The 22,403-nt window shown below is 42.0% G+C and overlaps 1 protein-coding gene across 1 annotated transcript in view; it reads left to right on the forward strand.

Annotated features, from left to right (window-relative positions):
* Positions 1–22,403, forward strand: part of LOC311429707 (amine oxidase [flavin-containing] A-like) — a 38,721-nt gene that overhangs the window by 12,642 nt on the left and 3,676 nt on the right. Inside the window, exons 3-12 of the mRNA XM_084505864.1 lie at positions 2,227–2,364; positions 9,490–9,594; positions 9,973–10,064; positions 13,677–13,818; positions 15,275–15,424; positions 16,732–16,891; positions 18,207–18,303; positions 19,691–19,744; positions 20,666–20,723; positions 21,141–21,238. Coding sequence (XP_084361990.1) covers positions 2,227–2,364; positions 9,490–9,594; positions 9,973–10,064; positions 13,677–13,818; positions 15,275–15,424; positions 16,732–16,891; positions 18,207–18,303; positions 19,691–19,744; positions 20,666–20,723; positions 21,141–21,238 — 1,094 coding nt within the window. The remainder of the gene's footprint in view (positions 1–2,226; positions 2,365–9,489; positions 9,595–9,972; positions 10,065–13,676; positions 13,819–15,274; positions 15,425–16,731; positions 16,892–18,206; positions 18,304–19,690; positions 19,745–20,665; positions 20,724–21,140; positions 21,239–22,403) is intronic.

Genomic DNA, 22,403 nt, shown 5'->3' on the forward strand with positions numbered 1-22,403 from the left:
GGTCTCTTCCAACCTAGAAAATTCTGTGATTCTGTGAACTCTTAAATATCTACAAGGATGGCAACTCTACCACCTCCTTGGGCAGCCTGTTCCAATGCATAACGACCCTCTCTGTGAAGAGATTCTTCCTGATGTCATTGTTAAACCTCTCCTGGCACAGCTTGAGGCCATTTCCTCATGTCCTATCAGTCACCTGAGAAAAGAGACCAACACCCACCTTGCTACAGCCTCCTTTCAGGTGGTTGTGGAGAGCAACGAGGTCACATTTGGTGAACTGTGCCCAGCTCTGGACTCCCAGTAAAAAAGAAACAGAAGCATAGAATTGTTTGGGTTGGAAGGGACCTTTAAAGATCATCTAGTCCATCCCCCTGACATGGGCAGGGACATATTTGACTAGTTCAGGTTGTCCAAAGTCCTTCCAACCTGATCTGGAACACTTCCAGTGTTGGGGATTGCCTTCTCTGGGCAACCTGTTCCAGTGCCTCACCACCCTCATAGTAAAGAATTTCACTTTATATCTAATCTAAATCTTTAGATGTCCTATCAGTACACATCCTGGTAAAGAGTCCCTCCCCATCTTCCTTATAAGCCCCTCTTTAAGTATTGAAAGGCTGCACTAAGGTCTCCCTGGATCCTTCTCTTCATGGTGAACAACCCAGCCCTCTCAGCGTGTCTTCATAGGAGAGAAGTGCTCCAGCCCTCTGATGATCTTCATTGCCCTCCCATGGAACCACCCCAACAGGTCCATGACTTTCATGTGCTGGGGGCCCCAGAGCTGAACACAGTACTCCAGGTGGGGTTTCACAAGAACAGAGCAGAGGGGCAGAATCACCTCCCTCAGTCTGCTGGCCACACTGCTTTTGATGTGACCCAGGATATGGTTGGCTTTCTGGGCTGCAAGCAGACACTGCTGTTTCATGTCCAATTTTCCATCTGTGAGTATCCCCAGGTCCTTCTCTGCAGGGCTGCTCTCAAACCATTCATTCCCCAGTGTGTGTGGATAGCAGGGTTGTCCTGATCCACTTGAAGGGCCTTGCACTTGGCCTTGTTCAGGTCCATGAGGTTCATGTGGTCCCACCTCTCAAGCCTATCCAGGTCCCTCTGGATGGCATCCCTTACTTTTTATCGTATCAACTGCACCACTCAGCTTGTTGTCCACAAACTTGCTGAGGTTGCACCCAATCTATGCAAATCTATGTTTTTAATAAAGATGTTCAATATTGCCAGTTCCAATATGGAACATACTGGAGAAAATCCAACAAAGGGCCACCACTAAAATGATGCCATTAAAAAGAAAATGAAAGAAACAATGAGTCATCTGAGGCATAGGGTAATGTAATATAGATATTCCCTCTGCTTCCCAGCCTAAAAATGGGAGAGCTTTAAATTAAGTCAAATGCCAATTGCTTGGTAACCAGAGGTAAACAGGGGTGTTTTAGTAGAAATCATTGTACATGAGATATAAACAGCATTCCGCTGTGATACTGAAAATGCCTATTTTAAACTGCTCACTATAAACAGTGTTAAAAAGTTAGCTATCTGCACAAGAGTTACTGTCTTGGGCAATCAGCCTGCTTGTAATAGTATGTGCCTCAAACTTGCTTTCTTTCCACTTTCCAAGTGAGTATGATGCTGGTCTGAGTGGTGTGTGGGGTTTCTTTGCTGGCAGGCATGGGTGGATGCTGCTAGCCCAAGTGCAGCGGGCTAGAGCCAGGGTGTGCCCTGCTGGAAAGGAGCTTACTCCCTTTGAATACTGCACTGCCATGCTCAGCATCTACAGTATTAAATCTAAGCAGGTATCTGCAGAGACAGGGAAAACAAGCATTGGTGCTGGAGGTGGTTTCAACATGAGAAAGGTTTCGTGATGACAAGAAAAGTATCATGAGTTCTGAGAAAGTGGTGTTAGATTTTTAACCAAAGTATTTAGTTGGATATTTCTTCATATTCTCATGTCTTTTGTGTGACTACAAAGCCAATATTCAAAAGTATAGTGAGATTTAAACACAAGTTAAACCCGCATGCGGTGGAGTGAAGACACTGTGATCTCTTGTGTGTCTGTCGTTGCAGAGCTCAGCACTACCTACGTTTAAGCCAGTCAGAATGCCTTGTCTCCTATTCACTTAGATACAGTGCTATTCACCATGGAATAATTCTTCCTAATTCTAGGTATTTACATTGAGGAGTTTCACACAGAGCTTTTGATTCCTGTGTTATTTCTTTTGACAGAATAAGCACGTCGGTTATGTAGATGTTGGTGGAGCGTATGTGGGACCTACCCAAAATAGGATTCTTCGTCTGGCAAAGGAGCTGGGTATTGAGACCTATAAAGTGAATATAGATGGCTATGCCATCCATTACAGGGCGGTAAGTATTACATCTTTCATGTTCAGACACCTAAACATAACACTAAATTTTGGAAACTGCTGGCAGTCATTCAAGGGGTTTCATTTAGAGCTCACTTTTGGGAATTCAGGAAGCACCTGTTTGAAGTGTAGTTACTCTGTTATTATTGGCAATTAGATCAACGATTCTTGTTTTCTTTTGAAAAGTCTTAAAAAATGAGAAATGAGAAAATGAGAAAAGTCTTAAAAAATGAGAAAATTCTAGTTCAGAAATACAAGCCCGATTTAAATAGAGAAAAAAAAAATAATTCTGTTGGATAATATTAAATTACAATATTAGACAACAGTATTATGGGACCAGACTGAGAGAATTATAAGTACCTGGTCCACTTGCTAGCTTCACATGAGATCCCAGTCCCTTACAGCGGGATTAATCTTGTTAAAAATTGGATGTCTAGAAGTTGGAAGTCGGATTTGAGACTTGTTGTGATTCTCTAGCTGTAAGGAACAGACACCTCCCAAGGATCACCATAAACTTCATGTCTGAGATGTGGCGCAGAGGGAGCTCAGATGACTGCTTCTGAGTAGGCAACTATCATGCACATGGCTAATGTGAACTGGAATGAAACCTATTTTCAGAACAGCTTTTAGCCTCTTATCTTAGTTCTTCAGTCTACCATTTTTTTGCTCAGGTCCTGTTGAGGACCTACTGCCAAAATAACTACAGAGTGAGAGCGGCAGGGAAAAGGACAAAGAGAGGCCTAAGATTCATAGGTATAAGGTGCAAAGTGTCTATGTCCATAACTCACAAACTACTTTCCATCATTTATTTATTTTTTCAATATCCTTTTGTTTGGGTACTTCCCAGACATTAGCAGAACAAGGCCTGAAGCTTATATGAGTAAGAGTTGACATATATGATAGAGGCAAGGCTATGCGGTGGATCCTTAACTGATTTAATTTTTATCATCTTCCTGCTTTTTCTTCCTATAATTAGAACAATGTGCTCATGGTGGACAGTTTTATGATCTGGCTCTATGTAATTTCTTCATACTGTGGAGATTCATACCATGCTTGTAAGATAGTCACATCTTAAACAATTGTATGGCCACTCCACAATACTCAAAAAAATAAACTGCACCACCTGGTGTAAAATTGGTGTGATTCTACAGCAAGGGAGCTGGGCTTATTTTACCAGCTGTGTGTTTGGCCCACTGTATTTAATTTAAGCTCAGACATGGAACTGTTAGCTTCTTAAAAGGCACTTACCTTCGGTGTGTTAAATAAAAGGCTCTAATGGGTTACATGAATTTGAGCCCTTAATCCATTTTGACACTGAAGCTACAGCTTTTTTTGTCCCTTATTACATTATGCATGTCCTTGCTAATGACCATGTAATTTCGTAAGTTTTCTTTGAAGTGAAAGCATGTTCCTAAGCAAGAGGCAGAATCACGAGCTGTTCATCTGGATCACAGGCTGGGGATCAATTCTAGATTTGGCACTGTGGTCTTGCTGAGCAAACCAGGATCCTCAAGGGAGGCATAGCTGTTGGAACAGGGGTTCAGCAAAGGGACTCCCTTAAGCACTGAATAAATAATAATTATGCTTTTACTGCAGTCTGTTTCATTCCTCCCACATTATTTTCCCATGGATTACAGGCCTTTTGTTTTCTTTAATTTCCCTATGGGTTTTCACTGCTTTTTCTCCTTACTCTTTCCTTGAGAATTCATGTAGTCACCAAGTCCTTTGTTTTAAGGATCTGTTGCTAAGTCTTCTTTTAAATCCCACTTCTTGGAACCTATTGAAAACAAACTGTGCAACCCGGGCTGTTGGCTAGGTTGATGAGTGCTCAGTGATCTTAGGACTTGTACATTTTGCCTACCAGCTACATACTGTTGTCATGCTTTGACAGTGTCCAGGTGGAGATGTGTGCTCTCCTGGCTATATGTGCACCTCTCAGATTCATTAGAGGCACTTTGGGAACCAGAAGGAATATTTTCTAGGTGATAGAAAATGTGTTAGTGAAGAAATTGTTTGATATTGGAGGACTGTCACTCCAGAAATTAAATATTAATCTAGAAGAGGGACTTGTTCAGCTTCTTGGACCCTGTTAGCTGTGGGCCAGCTGCTGCCTTTGAAGTTTGAAGAGTGAGACCAAAAACTTCTCCCCTCATGTCTCATCTCTTGTTTCTGCCCCTTAGCGGCTGTCCTGAATGTGGAGCCAGAGGCAGACAGGAAGGTCTCATCCCAAGGGCATATATTTGAACTCTGCGACTCTGCAGCAGTTTTGCCAGATGTGAGAGGGAAAGTTGTGCTGAGGAATGGCTAAACATGGCTTTAGATGTTTTTGTGATAGTCGTTCATTCAATCATATGCAATCCACAGCATCTCCAGACTAAGAGATTTTTGGTCACTTGTTTACCACACTGGTCCGGCTCAGTTTAGCTCTTTCTGCAGGTTTTCGGGATACAGCTCGGGCTGGGTTAGAAGAAAGTGGGGAAGCCTTATCCTACGAGCGGAAGCAGCCAAGGGAAAGTGGAAATCCCCTGGGGGACTTCATGAGCTGCTCTGCTCTGAAAGGAATTTTTCCCATATGTATGTGGAAAAATCCCACATGCGGCATGCTTTAGAAATTGTATTGCTTCGTGTGGGCAGGTTTCTTTTGTAGTCACATTTTATTTGAAGGTTGAAATACGTAATTATTGTTTATCTTTTTTTGGTCTGCTTGTTCATTCTCTCCCATTGGTTAACATGGAAACATGGACTGCTTTGATATCAATCAGGAAATTGTTTGTGTCCTGTCACGGTAAATCTGTAACTTCCAACTTTCCACTTTCTTTCCAGCCAGATTGCTCCATGGCTGCTCTCCCGTAGATCGTAAACAGCATTTTTGGACTAAGAGAAGGCAAATGTGCAGCAGTTGTCCCTTTCCAGAGGGGCAAATAGCTTTTTATTTTTACAGAGGTCCTTGAAGCTCACACCGTGCTCCGTTTTCACTTTCTCTTTAGCAGAAGATGTTAGAAAATAAAGGCATTCATGCCTTGGTGTAGTATTAAACTTCTCGAATAACTGCAGTCCTCTAGTACTTGGCTGCAGCACTCAGCTGCAGTGTACATACCCCTGGTAAATAGGGCCTGGTTTTACTTCTTTCTTTGCTTACCATTTTCAGAGCAAGGCAACACAAGGCAAAAGAGTTTTCGTACATAGTGCTTCACATTTGCCATCTAGCCTTCTATTTCCTTCCTCTAGCTGTAACATTAAGAGGTTAGCATGCAGCAGATAAGTCTGTGCAGATTGCTGTAAATCTGTAGTTCAGACAAGGGAACTGCAGGTGGTCCCAGGCGCTGCAAAGCCTGCGAGGTTAGGAAGCACCGAGTGGGGAGGGATGCATGCCAGAGGGCTCACACCATAAGGAGCTGTTGTTCCAGCTAGGCATGTTGTGCATGGCCTAAGGGCTGCAGCAGTCCTGCTCTTGGGGCACAAGAACTGCTTCTGTGCTCCTGATTCATAGTTTCAGCACAGGGAGCAGAAGCCACGTTTGCTTTTCTCCAGCTGGCAAAATTGTCTGTTCTTGGCCTTGTGTCACAGCTTGGGCTGTGTTCCTGTGGTGATGACTATAAGCTGCAGAGAGAAGATGGACCTTGCAGAGCATGGTATCTCTCTGGGGCCTTCTTTCTAGGTGTTGAACTACGATGCCTGGGGATAACATTTCCTTTGGATTGGTGTGGTGTACCTAATCCAGGCAGGCAGCAGGATGCAAATCTGAGGTCCACGGGAAAGCAATCAACATGCCAGGAAATGGAAGAAAAATTAGATAAACTCTGTGGGTCAGCCAAGCAGCCTTGTGTTAGCATGGGAACAAAGCCAGGAGGTTATTTGCCTTTTAGTTAAGAAAACAGTAGTTCTTAAATAATCCACCCAGAACATTATAAACTTGTTTAAAAGTAGACTATTGCATGATCTTGCCTGCCTGCAGTGAGCTTCTCTGTGAAGCATGCAGACAGAGCTCCTTTGCCTCGCAGGGAGCCAATATTAAAAACCAATGAATAATTTACCAGCCCCATGTCATCTGGGCTGGATTTAGTCCCTTCTGTGGAAATACTTGTTCAAGAGAGAGGGCTGAAAAACTGATACAACCAAGGCAGTCAATCTGTCTGTCTGGTGGACAATGGGAACTTCTCTGCTGGAATGTCTTAGATTGGGACTTTTGTCTGATCCACTCCAACCTGTTACAGATCCAGACCCCTACACAAGGAGATGCCATGCCTGTGAACTATTTCAGGCTCTATAAATTCTGATTTAGCCACTTCCAGGTCTGTTGGCATTGTATTTTTCAAGGTTTTCCCACCCTTGATCTTGAATCCTACTAAAGTTATGGTTTTACATGCTGAAGAGACCAGTAAGTAATGCTGGTTTAGACTGTATTTATCATCAGTAGAAAATTGCTAGTTCTGAGTGGTTAAAATACATTTTCCTGTTGATCCTCCTGGGCTATGCCATTGACCAAAGAAGTGGGAGTATTTTTTTATCATAAGTTTTCTTGATAAGTTCTCAACAGATTGGGGTCATGCTGATTTAAAGCTAGCATAGTGCTGGAAAATGTGGACGAAGACATGAGGCAGCCAGGCAGTGGGCAGGTTCTCCCTGCCTCAGCAGGGAAAAATCTGCAGCAATCAGGATAGTCTGGGAGTTTCTGAACCTGGAGCTGTTTAACATGGTAGAGTAAATACTGGGAGCTGGAAAAATGTTTTGGCACAAACCCCATCATAAAGTTACTGAGAGAGATTTTCTTGGGCTAATGTTTTGATGTTCTGGGCTGATGTAGGTTTGGCTGGGGGAAAAAAAAAAAAAAAAAAAAAAAGGAAGAGAGGATTCTTAGAAGAAATTACTTTGTTTGACTTTCTATTAAAATAAGTGCTGATTTTTATTTTATTTTTTTTTTTTTTTTTTTTGAGTTAAGTAAGCCAAGGACAGGAGAGGCGTTTTCAAGTTACACCACTCAGTTCCAGCACAGTCACTCTTTCAACAAGCTGAATGGACAGAAGTCTTACTGAAAAGAGGAAAGTTTTTTAAACTGAAGAAAATAGCCTTGAACTGAGGGTTTATCTTTTCCCTTGCAATATCGCTGTCACAAGACCTCAGTAATAACTCGTCTTCACCTGTTGTTAGGTGGCCTGACAGTACTGCACCTCGTCTCTGCTTAAGGGCAGGATTATTAGTTTTAAAGCACATAAAGGAAGACACATTGTTGGCACCTGCATCCCTGACAAGAATAAGAAGGGTAGCAATAAATAAGCTCTGAAGGAGTGGTATGCAATGATCTTTTTGAAAAACAAAATGTTGTGCAATAAGAAGAAAAATATTAATGATATATTACAGCTTTGCGTGAAGATTACCATGCTTGATACAACATCAGTTTATGACAGTAAAAGCTGCAAGCAAGCAGTTTATCACTCTGCATGCATTTTTTGGTCTGCTCTTCTAAGGCTGAACGCACAGTGACATAATGGCATACTGCTCCAGGAAAAGGAAGAGGCAGTATCATGCAGAGGATTCCCTTACTTGTAGTTTGTAGGAGCATGTTCTCTGTTCTTGCCATGGCAGGACTGTGTTTTGCATGCACACATGCACCTGAAGAAGGCTGGAGGAACCTCTCCCTCCAATTTACATATACCCAGAAACCCAGAGGCAACCAACTACCTCCAGAGTCCTCCTAGTGACTTGAACAGAAAACTCAACATCTGTTGAAAATTAAAAGCAAACCTTTAAGCTCTTGTCTCTGAATGTGGGATCACAGCCTTGTGCTTTGCTCAGCCCAGAGGTTGCTGTGCCTAGAGCACACTGGAGAGCGTGTTTGGTGCTGCTGTCTATGAGGATGGGGAGTTCAGTATTCTGTTCAGTATTCTGAGTTTCACCTTACATCTTTTATTTTCTTGCCATCTTTGCAGAAAAATGTTCTGAAGAATATCAGAAAGCTGTACATATACACGTAGACAATTATCACTGTGTCAGTTATCAAGCTGTGAACACATACAAAATTATCATTGGGGAACATGGATAAATCATCTCACACCAAGTGTGGAGATGGCACTGTTGGCTCCAGCTTCATTTCCTCCTGCCCCTGGGTCTGCACCTCATGCACTTGTAGCACTGCAGCCTCTCGCTTGGCCTGGGAATCCCACCCGTGGGTGCAGCACGGTGTATGCATTGCACTAAAAAATGTGTTACACGTGGCATAACACCACAGCTCCTACCTGCCATGGTCCAGCTCATTCACTGCATCCTGCCACATGGCCTCATGCAAACTTATGACACACCTAGAAAAGCAAACGTAAGAGATCTGTTGAGAAATTTGCCATTGACTTACATGGGAGAAAGTTCAAAGCAATTTAATAAGAGAAAATGTTGCCCGCTCATCCAGTCCTCTTTCAGATTAAAGTTATCAGAGAGAACCAGCCGCTGTTAGATTGTCTCACTTATCTTTATATCACAGGATTATCTGCAAACAGTCTCTATTCCTGTTGCTGCTATGTGTCATACACACTGTAATTATTGGAACTATTTTTACAATTGTACAGAATTTTTTTTCTGCAGCCAAATACTTTCTTTTTGGCAAAATAATTTTTTGGAGGCTAATTTTCTCTCAAGGCACTTGGAACAATAAAGAGTTATATATATATTTTTAAAGGTGCTACATATCATAAGGGCAGCTAGATAGTCTGAAAATCTAAAATGCATGCAATTTTAAACCCATGCAAATTTTAGGATGCACATTAGAGCAGGTGGGTGAACACTACATTCATTCACATATAATAAAGAAGAATACTTAGGAACAAGGAATATCACCTTGTCCATTGCTTCAGACTCCTTAGCCCAGAAGTTGACAGAATCTGCTCAGAACAAATGTACTCTCCCACCCCAAATGAAAAACCAACAGCATTGTCAGGTGAACTGTTTTTTTTTTTTTTTCCTTCATACTTAGATTCATGCATTCCACTGCTTATACGTGTATGCAGGGAAAAAAAAAGAGGCTTGAATTTAGGTCTTTTGGGCCAGAAGTTTGACCATGTGACAACTTTGGGATTTCTCTGTTCTTGACTAATGCAGGTATGCTCTGTTGTTTCAGTTGCTTGTGTTGTTGTTTTAGGGAAAGTCACGCCACTTCGTGGGTATTCGCCCTTCAACGTGGAATCCCTTCGTTTATCTGGATTACAATAACTTCTGGAGGACCCTGGACAAACTTGGAAAAGAGGTAGGTTCTGTAAATTGCACCAATTACCTATAGAGCTCATGTCACCGTAAGTAAATCTGTGTTGGTTATAGTTTTCTTCTCTGGCAGGGTGTAGAAAGATTTTTTCCCCTTCCCCTGCTCAAGCCTTTTAGAGGATGGATGGGCCATCTTTGTTGCTTGCCAAGCTGAGCTCTGATTTTTCTTTGGAGTAATTTTATTTCTAAATTTCTTAAATAGCAAATGCCTCAAAAATTCAAGTAGTACAACTTCAGATCTCTCTGTGTACAAAAAGTAGCCCCTGGGGATTCATGCTGGGACCTGGCAATGATACAAACTAGCTATGACCTGGCAATGATAAAGTGCTGAATAATTTATTGAATAATTTGCCTCTGTCTCTAGATTCCTCTTGAAGCACCATGGGATGCTCCACATGCAGAAGAGTGGGACAAAATGACCATGAAAGAGCTAATAAATAAGACTTGCTGGACCAAGTACGTAACTCTTCATTCATTCTGAAATCCAAATGCAGAATGACAGTGGGTCCCTAGCAAATTCTGGAGTACAGCTGCATGAAGCCTTCTTGTGGAGAGCTTTCTCATGTTCCAATTGACTTCAGATGGGGCATAATCAAATCTCTGTTGAGCCAAGTACCCATGGCAAGGAGGGACAGCAAAAACCTTGTGGAGCCTGAGAAATGTCTCAAGTTGATGAAATGCGGTTCATATCGACAAAGGCAATGACGGTAACATATGATAGATAGTGACATAGTAGAAAAAATAAATGTACAGTGGACAGTACATTGAATGCATTTAAAGTTCATACTGCTGTAACACTGTATCCCAGGTAAAGCAAGATAAGCAATTGTTACTTTTTATTCAGAGCTATGGAGGAAATAAAAAGAATAGTTCTTCTTAGTGTAACAAAAAAAAAGGGGGCTGCAAAATTATGACAGACTCAAAGAGGAATGAAAATTACTAGATGTTTGGAAAAAGTCTTCACAGAGGAGTTGAGAAGAGTCACTGTGTGACATGAAATCTTCTGGGAAAATTCCTGTGGTCTTCAGTGTGGTTAGTGTTTCTGCTATGAGGGACTAGCAGAAAAGATTAGCGTATGAACATCTACTTTGAGCATACGTACAGATCACAGTGGCATAAACCAGCAGCTATTTCTTCCAGTAGCTAAGTCTTCCAAAGCATTTTTGAGTACTTAAGAGTTTGCCATCCACAAAGCATAAAGAAGTAGTTACCAGTGACTTGAGCTGGCTAAGCTTTATTATCATCAGTTGTTTTAGTGCCTTTGACCCCCCTTCACTCACCCCATACCCACAGAGTAAGGTGCTGTGCAAGCATGAGAGAAATGTATGGCATCTCACCCAAAGTGCTTAGGTTTAGGATGAGAGACAGCAGAATATACAAAGGAGATGAGAGAGCAGGAGATGTTTGAGATGAGATTGATCTTTTTGATGGACTGTTGTTAGGTGCTGGGTGAGGGCCTGTGGATGACAGGGTAGGACACAGTGCTTGTGTTGGCTGGCAGATGTGATTAAAGATGCTGGAGAAACCTGAGGTTTGCCCCTGCAGGCCCACATACATGGGAGTGACAGCGTGTGCTCTTCTCACCATATTTCTACTTAATTCAGGTGAGAACATGCCTTTTCTTGTCTTTAGGGAAAGCAACACATAAATAACTATACTTTGTAAATATGAATTGAAGTCACCTGTAGGCATAGAAATGGAGGCAGAAAGAGAAGGGGCTTCCCCAGCCTGATGGCAGGCTAGGAGCTGAGGAATAATGTCCTCTGACTCTTGGCCATGTTGTCTCCTATGTAATTATAGTGTGTGTCTGCCTTAACCCTTGGAGAGAAAGAAGGCCTTCTTGTTGCCCTTCACCTCTCTTGCTGTTTTATGCCTGGGCCTGGCCAGGAACTTTGTCTTCATCCCTGCTGGCCTTTTGCCACGCTTGCTCAACTCTCTGCCATCGCAGAGCACCATCCTTGTGCTCTCAGGAGGCTGTCCTTGAGTGTCAGCCAGCTCTGCTGGGCCCCTTTGCCCTACAGGGTAGTTTCCCATGGGATTCTGCCAAGCAGGTCCTTGAGGAAGCTAAAATCCACTCTTCCAAAGTTCAGGGTTGTAATCCTAGTGTTTGTCTTACTCCTCTCAGGATCTTTGACTCCACAGTCTCATGCAACCAAGGGTGCCCTTCACCTTTGCATTACCCAACAGTTCTTCCTCATTTGTCCAACAGAATGTCTCCCCTAGTTTTCAGCATCAGGGACCCAGGTGATCTATTGCTTAAAAAATGTGCGGTGTATTTCATACGTCTATGAAGGAGCCCACTATATGAATAGGAAAAAAGAACAATGTTCAGTATGGGGCAACAACAGCTGGAAATACTCTTTTCTTCATTTCCTTTTTCAATAAATTCTATTTATTAGGCAAAGAGAAGCACAGTCATGCTAGCACCTGTATCCCTGCTTGCTGTTCTGGCCCCAGTGCTTCTCTGTACTTCTCTCCTCCCTTGCATTCAGCATCTTATCTGTTTGGCTGTGCTCTGTTTGCCTTTTCATGCTGACTGTGGTTTAGCACTGTGCTTGCAGCTTCCTAACCAAAACTTTCCATTTGAAAGGATTTTGCGGGGTTAAATCTTACTCGGGCTCTGTGAGATACAATATGCAGCAGTTTGGACTTTCTCTTGCTCTCTGATGCACTGCAGTTTTCTTTACAATAAATTTCATGAGCCATTTCTCTGCAAACTCAGTCACTTTGAGCTACCCTTTCTGTTTCAAGTGCACTGGCTCTTCCTTTTCTAGCTTTTACTGTTCCTCTTAGTCAGGAAGTCAGCGAAGTATAAGCAAAACTGCGTTTATAGTGATCTCCGTGGGAACATGTTTGTCTGCAAGACTGCTTCTACTGCTGGTGGCTTTCTGGCACTCCAGTTTTAATGGACACCACTCCAATTTTAATGGACACACTCAGCTGAAACATGTTCAAAAAGCCATTTTAAATCTTCAAGCCAAGCCAGATTTTTCTAAACATAGTTAAAAACGGTACCACCCTAAATGGAAAAGCTTTTTTACAACATTTTCTATATGACTTGGGTCAAGATTGCAATGTAAGAGTAATTTGTCATGTGCCACAGATCAACCATTACTAATCCTGAAGACTCTTCATATTTCTCAAGCAACAGAAATTGTGCATCTCAATGCTTTTAGGACTGTTACAGAGGGCTATTGTGTGCTCTATGTGTTCATATTCTTGCTAATGTAATAAAGGTGACTGGACTTCATGCCTAGGGAAATTAGTTTGTAAAAGTTTAAAAGTTATATATTTTAGCCTGGACAACTTGCAAAGTTGCTTCCTTTAGGAGATGGTTATAAATCCATGTGGTTTTATGAAGCTTCATCTAAATCAAAGACCTTTTGCTGTCTTTGCAAAATAATTTCAATTCTTTTAGTAATATGTAGCTACAAATGAAACAAATGATCATACATAGCAATGTCCTCACCTCCTGCTGGTGTAACTCTGTTTATGTTCAGAGGATTTACTTCACTAGACATCTGTTCTTCCCCCTATATTTGTGGCGATAACTGACAATTTGATTTTTCTGGGTTACTTATGGTGTCTGATTCTTGGTCTTACAAAAGCACTGTTATATCAGAGATGGGAAATGTTTTAGCAGTGTGGCTAGTTGAGTCCCTGAAGAGCAATCAGACCTTGGAAATGATGTGCCTGATGAGCTCCCTGTGGAGGAGAAATGCAGAAGAAGTTCGCTAACAGGTTACCAAATGCATTCTCCTGTTGAGAAAAATATTTGTTTTGATGAAAGGAATGGCGACTGGGAAAGTATTTAAAGAAATAACTAAGGTAAAATCAGTAGGATTTCAAACTGCATGGGTAAATGCTTTGGAAGGAAGGAAGGGAGGCGCTGATATAACCATTGAAACAATCAAGCTCCAGGCTAACAAATGAGGCAAATATAAATCATTTTGGCTTCTCTGACAGTGGGGTAGCAGCCCTTATCGAGAATAATAAAGAAAAAATAATGAAAGCAATCAGGAAGCCACATTTGTTCAGTACCTGTTTCTGCTCCTGTGTTTCATGCAGAGCTGGTAAAGAATTTGCCACCCTCTTTGTGAATGTCAACGTCACGTCTGAGCCGCACGAAGTCTCTGCTCTCTGGTTCCTGTGGTACGTGAGGCAGTGTGGGGGCACATCCAGGATATTCTCTGTCACCAATGGGGGTCAGGTACAAAATGTCTCCTATTTTTCCCCCCCTTGAAACCTTAAAGAGCAAGTGGAGTGTCGTACCCGCCAAACTCCTGCAATTAATGAAAGGAGAACAAAACACCAAGTTTATGGGGCACCAAAGACAGTTATGTTCTCGTGGGGCTGAATGGCCCACTCAGCTAACTCTGTGTAATGAGGAATTTCATTAGCTAGGCTGTGGGATAAATTGGGACAATTTAATTAATTTTTCTGTCCTGCATTCACTTCAACATAGTTCTTTTGTTGCAGATTTGGTTTTTTTCCCCTCCTCCTTTATGTGCCAATTTGTTTTCTATGGGATACTTACCACATCTGAATGTTTTCAACAGTTCAAAGCAAGTGTGCTTGAGACTGAAATACTGACATTTTTTATTTTCTTTGTGGAAGTCTCTAATGCCAAGAGTTGGAAGTAGGTAGCAAAAGGCCCTTCAGGTAGGAGTAAAACCCAAGAGCCTTCCACCACAGGGTCCTCTCACCCACAGTTGCTGTTCCATGTCAGCAACTGCTAGATGTTGTGGTAAGGATTAAAAATAAAATAAATACCCTTAGATAGACAAGACGTGGAGAGGGGAAAGCTAGGCTGAGAAGAGCGCTTCCTTTTCTTTGTGCCTGGGTGTGTCAGGCTGCCTTGGTTGCTGCCTTCCTTCCCTCTGCCTGATCAAAGTCAGCTGAGAAAAAGAAGTGTTTCTGACTTAGCAGCCATGATGAGTCTTATAAAACTTCTTCAGGCAGTCATTTCAGTATTTCAGCACAAGAATTTGTGGCTCCTTTCCTCCTTGCCTGTACCAGCATCTTCTATGTAAAGTGAGGTGCTTGATAGAGCAATGGTGGCTGATGGATAAAAGAGGGCTAGTGCTTCCTATTGGCCTCTGCTCAGACATCACAAAAAATATGTGTCACAAATTGTGCTTTTTCCAGACAACACTGTCTCTGTGTCCTCCCAGGGACAGATAAAGCTCATTGCCTGCTGCACTCGAGGCCAGACTCAGTTAAAGATTTGTCTTACTTCTGAGCTTGAGAAGGCTTTAGCTGTACAGATGCAAGGTGGTATCTTTGTCACACATGAGGGTTTTGATAGCACAGTGATGGCTAAAATACTAAAAACTTCTTTTTAATGAGGTGATTTGTTTATTCTAGCTAAAATAGCTGCATTATACTTCTTTATTCTGCGGGCTTCATGAGCCTCTAAGACAGGTAATTGAGAAAGCCATTGTAAAAATGTCTCAGCTATCAGTCTCCAGTGAGGTTCAAGCTTCTGTCTTACCTTTTATGAAAGTCTGGGCTACTTTATGCATCCTTAGGACTTGTACATTTGTCCTGGAGTTTCTTGATTATGAGCAGAAGTCATGTTCAATGTCGTTGTGATTAATGCTTGTGATTTTTTTTTTTGTTTGTTTTGTTTTGTTTTGTTCTGTTTTTTTCTGTTTGTTTTTTAGGAGAGGAAGTTTATTGGGGGTTCTGGTCAGATATCAGAGAAAATAAAGGATCACCTCGGAGGCAAAGTTAAACTGGAGAGACCTGTGGTCCGTATTGATCAGACAGGTGATAATGTCATTGTGGAGACTCTAAACCATGAAATATATGAGGTAATTTGATTAAAATAAAAGTAGAGTATGCATTTAGTGGGTGAATACATCTGCTGTAGCTCTTAGCCAGATGTAATCAGGAAGTACCTATTTGTGTGTGTCTATTTCTCAGACTGTCCGGACAGTCTGTGAATCCTGCTTTGCAGATTTATTTATGGCTGGGTCACATCTTGGTGTTCTGCTAATTGGTCATTAGTCTGCTTTGTCTATCTGACCTTTTTTTGCGATTATGTAGTTTTACATTTTAGTTCCTCATTGAGACTCTTTCAGATAAAGAAAAATAAGGTTCCTGTTTGTATTGAATTTTGTGGTTTGCAGGAAAAAAAAAAAAAAGAAAAAAAAAAAGGACGCAACATTTCAAACCCAGTTAGTAAGATTTGTGAGGTCAGCTTGTCACGAGATACGAAAGGCCAAGGCTCAGCCCCATCCCATGCAGTGACAGTAGCTCCCTTCTGAATGCAGAGTCAAGCCTGCTGCAGGGGCAAGGAGGGTTTGTGGGGCTCAGCCACCGCCTGCAAGACACCCATCTCATCAGCTGCAGTGTGCAGAGGATATTTAGAGAGAGTTAGCAGAAAGGGAAGGGACTGTTTGACAGAGGAACTGCTCTGAGGATATGCTGAGGAGGGGCTCTCTCCCTCCCCCAGGGATTATTAGCCACAAAGTCAAACCACAGGCTTCTTCCTCTGTGCTGGCTGAGCTTAGTCAGAGCAGACAGGCTTCCTGCACTCAGTGGCCCTGCCAGTATCAGCACTCCTTGGAGCAGCAGTGAGTGCAGTGATTCAGTGTCAGCCTGAACCCTGAAGCAGAGCATCCTTCGTCACTCTGGTCAGATGCAGACCTGTGAGAGGAAAGGAGCATGTTCAGGAAAGCTGAAATCACCACCAGTGTTGCCTGTCCTGAAGTAGAATACTGTGAACATGCAATGGAGTGATTTATTTATTTTTTTATAATAAAAAGGGTCATATTTTCTTGGGAATATTAAAAGGCACTTTTACCTATGCTGTAAGATCTTTCTTGTCCCATTCCCTGACCTGTCTCCAGCCAGGTTTCATCTGTAGTCCTGTAGTGTTCAGAAAGCTGTCAGGAATCACATAATCACAAAATAACATATTTTCCTTACCTTCTTTTTCTGAAATGGCAGAATTCTTCTGGCCACCTGGAAATATCTGTATGGGAAAGCCAATTAGGAAAGTCAGGGGTGGGAAAGCTCTTTAATGATGGATAAGAGCATCTTTCAAATGTGTCCTGCAGGGCAACCCCAGTGTGAGGCAGTGCCTTGTCTCTGCTGACTGTGGTTTACTTTTCAGGGCAAGTATGTGATCAGTGCTATCCCTCCCATCCTGACAACGAAGATCCATTACAACCCAGAACTGCCACCAAAGAGAAACCAGTTAATTCAGCGTATGCCTATGGGGTCTGTCATAAAATGCATGATGTACTACAAGGAAGCCTTCTGGCAGAAGAAAGGTATGTGGAGAAAGCGAAGGACTTGGGAACCCAGTGCTATGCTAATTTTGAAGCTCTGCTGTCTATCAGGGAATAAATCCAGGAGGGCATTAAATGTGCAAAACACCCAAATTAAGCACATAGAAAAGCAAAAGCTCTTTGGGAAGGAGAGCTCCTTGTCCAAGCTTAAGTATACACCTTTTCCCAAAGCAGAGTTCAAACCCCAGCAGGATCCCAAGTCTCAGAGCTGCCAGCTGCTCCCTGATAGAAGAAGCCAGGTTTCCTGGGAAGTATTGCTGAAAGCTATGAGGCCACCTGCAATGCACAGAAACAGCAGCCATGCAGCAGCAAGTCCCTGATTCTCCCTGCTGAGACAGAGTTAGGGCAGCCAGAGTGAATTTACAGCAGACGACAGTGAGATCTTTGGGTGTAAGTGAGACCTTTCCCTGTTTTTAATCCTCTGTTCTACAGACTTGGTATCTCAGAGGAATGGGAAAAGTAGGTTAGCTTTTTGTTTAACTCGAGATATTTTTCCAAGTACTGCAACATCACAATTTTCTCAGCTTTAACTGTTAAAGAATGATCAAAAAATCAGTTACCATTTCTAGAGCTATTTGCATGAACAGGTTAGTTTCCACTTCCTATATAATGACACCGAAAGTTGCACTGGGTGAGAATATTTCTTAATCGAAAGAATATAATTTTGCATGTTTCAGGGCATAAGCCAACCACCAAATGGGATTAGAAAGAAATGCAGGTAGGTTTATACATTTCTATCTGTGCAGGATTTTTTGTGTGTTCATCTGAAACATGTAGGTGGTGCCAAGGATGTGATACTAGATTGGATTACCCATGTTTATGCTGCATTACCATTACTGGACACCATTTATGACAGTCGTCTCATCAATAAAATCAATACAGACTGTAAATTTGAGCCCACAGTGAGCAGATATAATTACATTGGGTTTTGTTGCTGCTGATGTTGTTTTAACCAAAGTTACTTATGGAATGAACCATTGTAGTTCTTGCTAAATCAATTTATTTTTAATGCTTACTGAGCCCAATATAGAAAGCCACAGGGACTTGCAACAAGCCACAAAAATTCCTTACTAAGTAGTAATGGAATTTAAATACGACTTTTATAAGTCTGTGTACAAAATTTCCCAGAGTCAGAGGAAAGAGAGGTAAGACTGTTACAGACTTCTAGTTATTATTGGTGACCAAGGAATTACTGTGCAATTCCTTTTATTGATAGTTTTCCCAGTTCACTGCTGTCAGTATAGAGATTATCAACAGGTCTCTCTGACAATTATTTTGCTTTCTTTTCTCCCCTTAGGTTGCAGTGCTGCTCTCTTCATTGAGGATGAAGAATGCCCAATCGGAATAACCATGGATGACACAAAACCAGATGGATCTTTTCCTGCCATTATGGGGTTAGGAGCTTCTAGCCCATACTTACAGATATGCATTTCTTTTTGTATAAAGGAGTGAGAGAAGGAGGAGGAGGAGGAAGAGGAAAAATGGACAGATCCTATCAGTGGTGCCCACTCCCACAGCCCTAGTAGAGGGTGGAGAGTACTTCTAACAGCCCCCTCGTGCCTCTCTAGTCCATTTAAGCTTTTATGTGAAACTTGTGCTACAAATAGCCTGATACAATGGTGATTGTCGGGAAGGGGTTGCTGAATTCACCTTTGCTTGTTTGAAGCATTCACACAGTGTTTTGCTGCTGAGTAGATTTAGAAATAAATCCTTTACTTACCTAGTTTTATGAGAGTTTTATGAGCCTGTACTCTGCTTATGTCAGGATCTTGTATTTTACACCTAGGCCAAAATGAAAATGCAATTGTCCAAGATATCATCGTTTGCATCCTCTCCCCATCTAGCTGAGGAGGGGCAAAGAACATCAGCTTGTGGTTAAGTTAGGCAGCAGCTGCTCAGTGAGGAAATCGGAATTCTTCAGTGAGGAAATAAAAAAAAAAAAAAATAGAGGAGCTGGAGTTTGGACAAACAGATGACAAAATGTGTAGCAGCATTTATTGGCTTTTAAAAATGAAATTAAGCCAATATGAACAAACAATCTTTACAAATGTTTCCACTGTAATCTGAGGGGAACCTGCCAAAAAAGGCCAATATAAATGTCAAGCAACCACTTGTGAAGTGTTTGGCAAGGAAAGCGTGCCACTTCTACCAAACTGTACATGCTTATGAGCATATTCAAGGCTTAAAAACTTCCGTCTTGCAAGTGGTAAACCTCTTCCAAATGGCAAATGGTTTCTTGCATTCTCCTTGTGGATTTCTCCTTGCAGCTTCATTCTAAAGGAGTGCAGGAACCGAATTCATCCCAGAAGTATTTCTACTGAGGTCAAAGGAACTGGTCACCAGATTTGCTTCTTTCATGCTGAGTAAAAATCAGGCACAGTTCTTACAGGACTGGTCCATGGTGCTGTGCAGCGTTTGTCAGAGCAGCAGGCTACCAGCACATATTAACACCAAGTAGCATGGACAGTGGTATGGCCAGCTGCCTGTGAGACATCAACAGCACAAGAAAACTCAGGGTCTCAGACTTTTTGGATAAGAACTCAGTATAAGAAGGAAGGCGATGCTGACTAGTTTGTTGAATGTAGGATATCCCACAGGGGCCTTACACCTGCACGTCCTATACTTAATTTAGGGATTGGATATGAAAAACTGTCAGGCCCATTACATGCCATTAAAATGCTTTGTCCAACTTTTTTTTTAGAGTTGTTTCAAGCAAAATCTTGCAAATCAGTTGGAGTGTCAACATTGTATGATATTTGTGTATCATATTTTTCTTTTCAGTTTCATCCTTACCAGGAAGGCTGTTAAGCTGGCCAGTCTCACTAAGGAAGAGAGGTAAGAGTTAAGAAATTGTAAATATTTTAGATACAAAACGGTTGTCTGGAATACTTCCCCACAGGCATGTATGTGGGTTTGTGTGTGTGTGTGTGTAAATATGCACATACTCAGTGCAACTACAAGTGCTGGAAATCGGGGTGAAAATTTAGATTTTAGCATAAACTGGCCAAGTCACTAACACCAATATCCATGCAGTTATGGTTATTTCTGAGTTTCGAACTCCTGCCTGCGCTTCCATGTTATGACTTATCAGCTCTGCATGTGCATTGATAAGACTTTCCTGAAGACGTTCCCAAGCTGCACCCCACTGAATGATGCTTCACCCCAGGGAGAGATGGAGCGCTGACAGAGTTGTGGGTGTCTTTCACATTCGGACTGGGCAACAAAATTTTTAAACCTCCGTGCTTACAGCAGTGTGGTTTCTCTATTAGTCTGTGATATGAACAAACAGTACTTTCTAAATGTGATTTTAGTATACATGCAAGTGAAAGAGGAGTTCTGCTTAGGAATGTGAGTAGCATTCTCCGGCTCATATTTTGTTCTCAGGTGTAGTAAATCTGTAAGGATTTCATTGATTTATATTACTTCTCTTCTGCTCTTACATCAGTGAACAGGAGAATGAATTGGCACCACATCCTAAAATAACTGCACAGAGATTTATTTTCTAGAGCTCATTGCCAAAATCGGCCTTCGTTTCCCATTCCAGGGTCCATTTTGTGTATCACGGTTATGCTTCAGCATTTGAATATGCACACTAAGATAAGAACTGGAAATCAGACTTAAAAGCAAAGCAAAAAACAACTTTCTTTCCAATGTGCTGCAATATGTATTTATTTTTTATTTTTAATATCAAGAGCAATAGCTTAGAGGCTTTTTCCACTTTTTTTTTTTTTCCTGAATATTTTTGTTCTCATATAGGAAGAAGAAAATCTGCGAGTCATATGCCAAGGCAATGGAGATGGAAGAGGCATTACACGTAAGACATGAATATTTGTTTTCACCTTTGTTGTATGGTAACATTGCTACTTTGTTCTGGAGGATAAAGCCAAATAGCCTGGGACCTAAAATTTTGTGTTGTGCCATAGAACCTGTACACCAGAGGTGAGGGCAGCAGCATCTAGTACAGGAAGAAAAGACCTGGGAGTCTCACTCTTTGCAAGAAAAGAAAAGGCAGTGCATGGTTTAATTTGTCCTGCATTTCTTTGTGGGAGGATAGAGCTTCTCTAGAATTGTAAATGTTTGTTTGTTGTTAATGGATAGCATTAATCAGATGATATGACATTGTACCCTTAACCTGTTTTTTCCATCTTCAAAGGAAATTTGTTTATTTCTTTCTTTTATATCCAGTATCTTTGCCACTGTTTTACTCTCTAATGTTTGCTAATACTTACAGCCAGTGCATTATGAAGAAAAGAACTGGACCATGGAACAATATTCAGGGGGTTGCTACACAGCCTACTTCCCACCTGGCATAATGTATTCATACGGAAGGTAAAACATAAAATGCTTTGCTTTCTACTTTGCATTTCTCAACTCATTTACAATGATGCCCTTTGTGCAACAAACTTAGGACATGTAGCACTCTGGGGGAACTCCAACCCTCTTTCCGCTCCCCTGCACCCAGCTAATAAGACTCTTGCTTTCGACTTTAATGAGAGCAGTTTCTCTTGTGACTTTCACGAAAACAAAACACAGTCACAAAGGGACCTGCTACAGCTACAAAACCTTTCCCCACAAGGCAGGCTACTCAGAATATTTGCCACTATGCAGTATTTGCATGTTTTCATTATACCCTTTAATGCTTTCTGAGGCCTTGAGGACATGCGTCTTGGACACAGGAGGAGTCTCCATTGACTGTGTAGGTGGAGCATCAGATTCTGACAATGCCCATTGAATCACATAACCAGGGGAAGACATAAAATGCCCTCCCCACACAGAACTGCTGTATTCCTAAAGGAACATGTTCAATAATACCGACTAATATGTGGTGTTTCACTGAAAAGACTGTGGAAAGCACAGTTCAGCACCTATTGGGAACAAATAGACAAATCACGTATCCAAAACCAAAGACCAGGCAAATAATGTGGCACATGACAGTGTGAGCTCTTTAGCTTGTTCTCCTCAGACTGTCCATTGTGGGGCTACACCCTGTCTCTGTGCCAAGATGCGAGTGGGAAGCAGTCATCCCATGCACCGATGTTTTTGTATCAACTAAACTGAAAGCTTGGGTAGTGATGGGTGAGGTCTCTGGCCTCACCCATCATGGGTGGGGTCTCTGGCCTCACCCATCATGGGTGGAATGTTGGATGGGAACTGTTATAGCAAGCATGTCCCTCTCTGGGAAAGGCAGCTCACTCCCTATGGCTGAGTTGACCCGGATCCTTGTGCAGCTTTGTGCAGCTGAGGGGCTGGTTTATATGACCCTACAGGGCCAGATGCAAATCCATAAATGTGCATGTCTTTAGCTGCCAGCCCCTTTTGGCAAGCAGCCAGGCAAGTCCAACACCCTAAAGAGAAGCTGGTATTGGTGATCCCTCACTGAGAAAACATCATTCACATCCCATTGTAATAGCAGGATAACAACAAAGCTGCCATGCAGAACACATAAACCTATCAGCTGCACTGCATTTCTGGAGGCTGTTAAGATTATCCCTTA

Source organism: Aythya ferina (assembly GCF_964211825.1).
Source record: "Aythya ferina genome assembly, chromosome: 1".
NCBI lineage: Eukaryota > Metazoa > Chordata > Aves > Anseriformes > Anatidae > Aythya > Aythya ferina.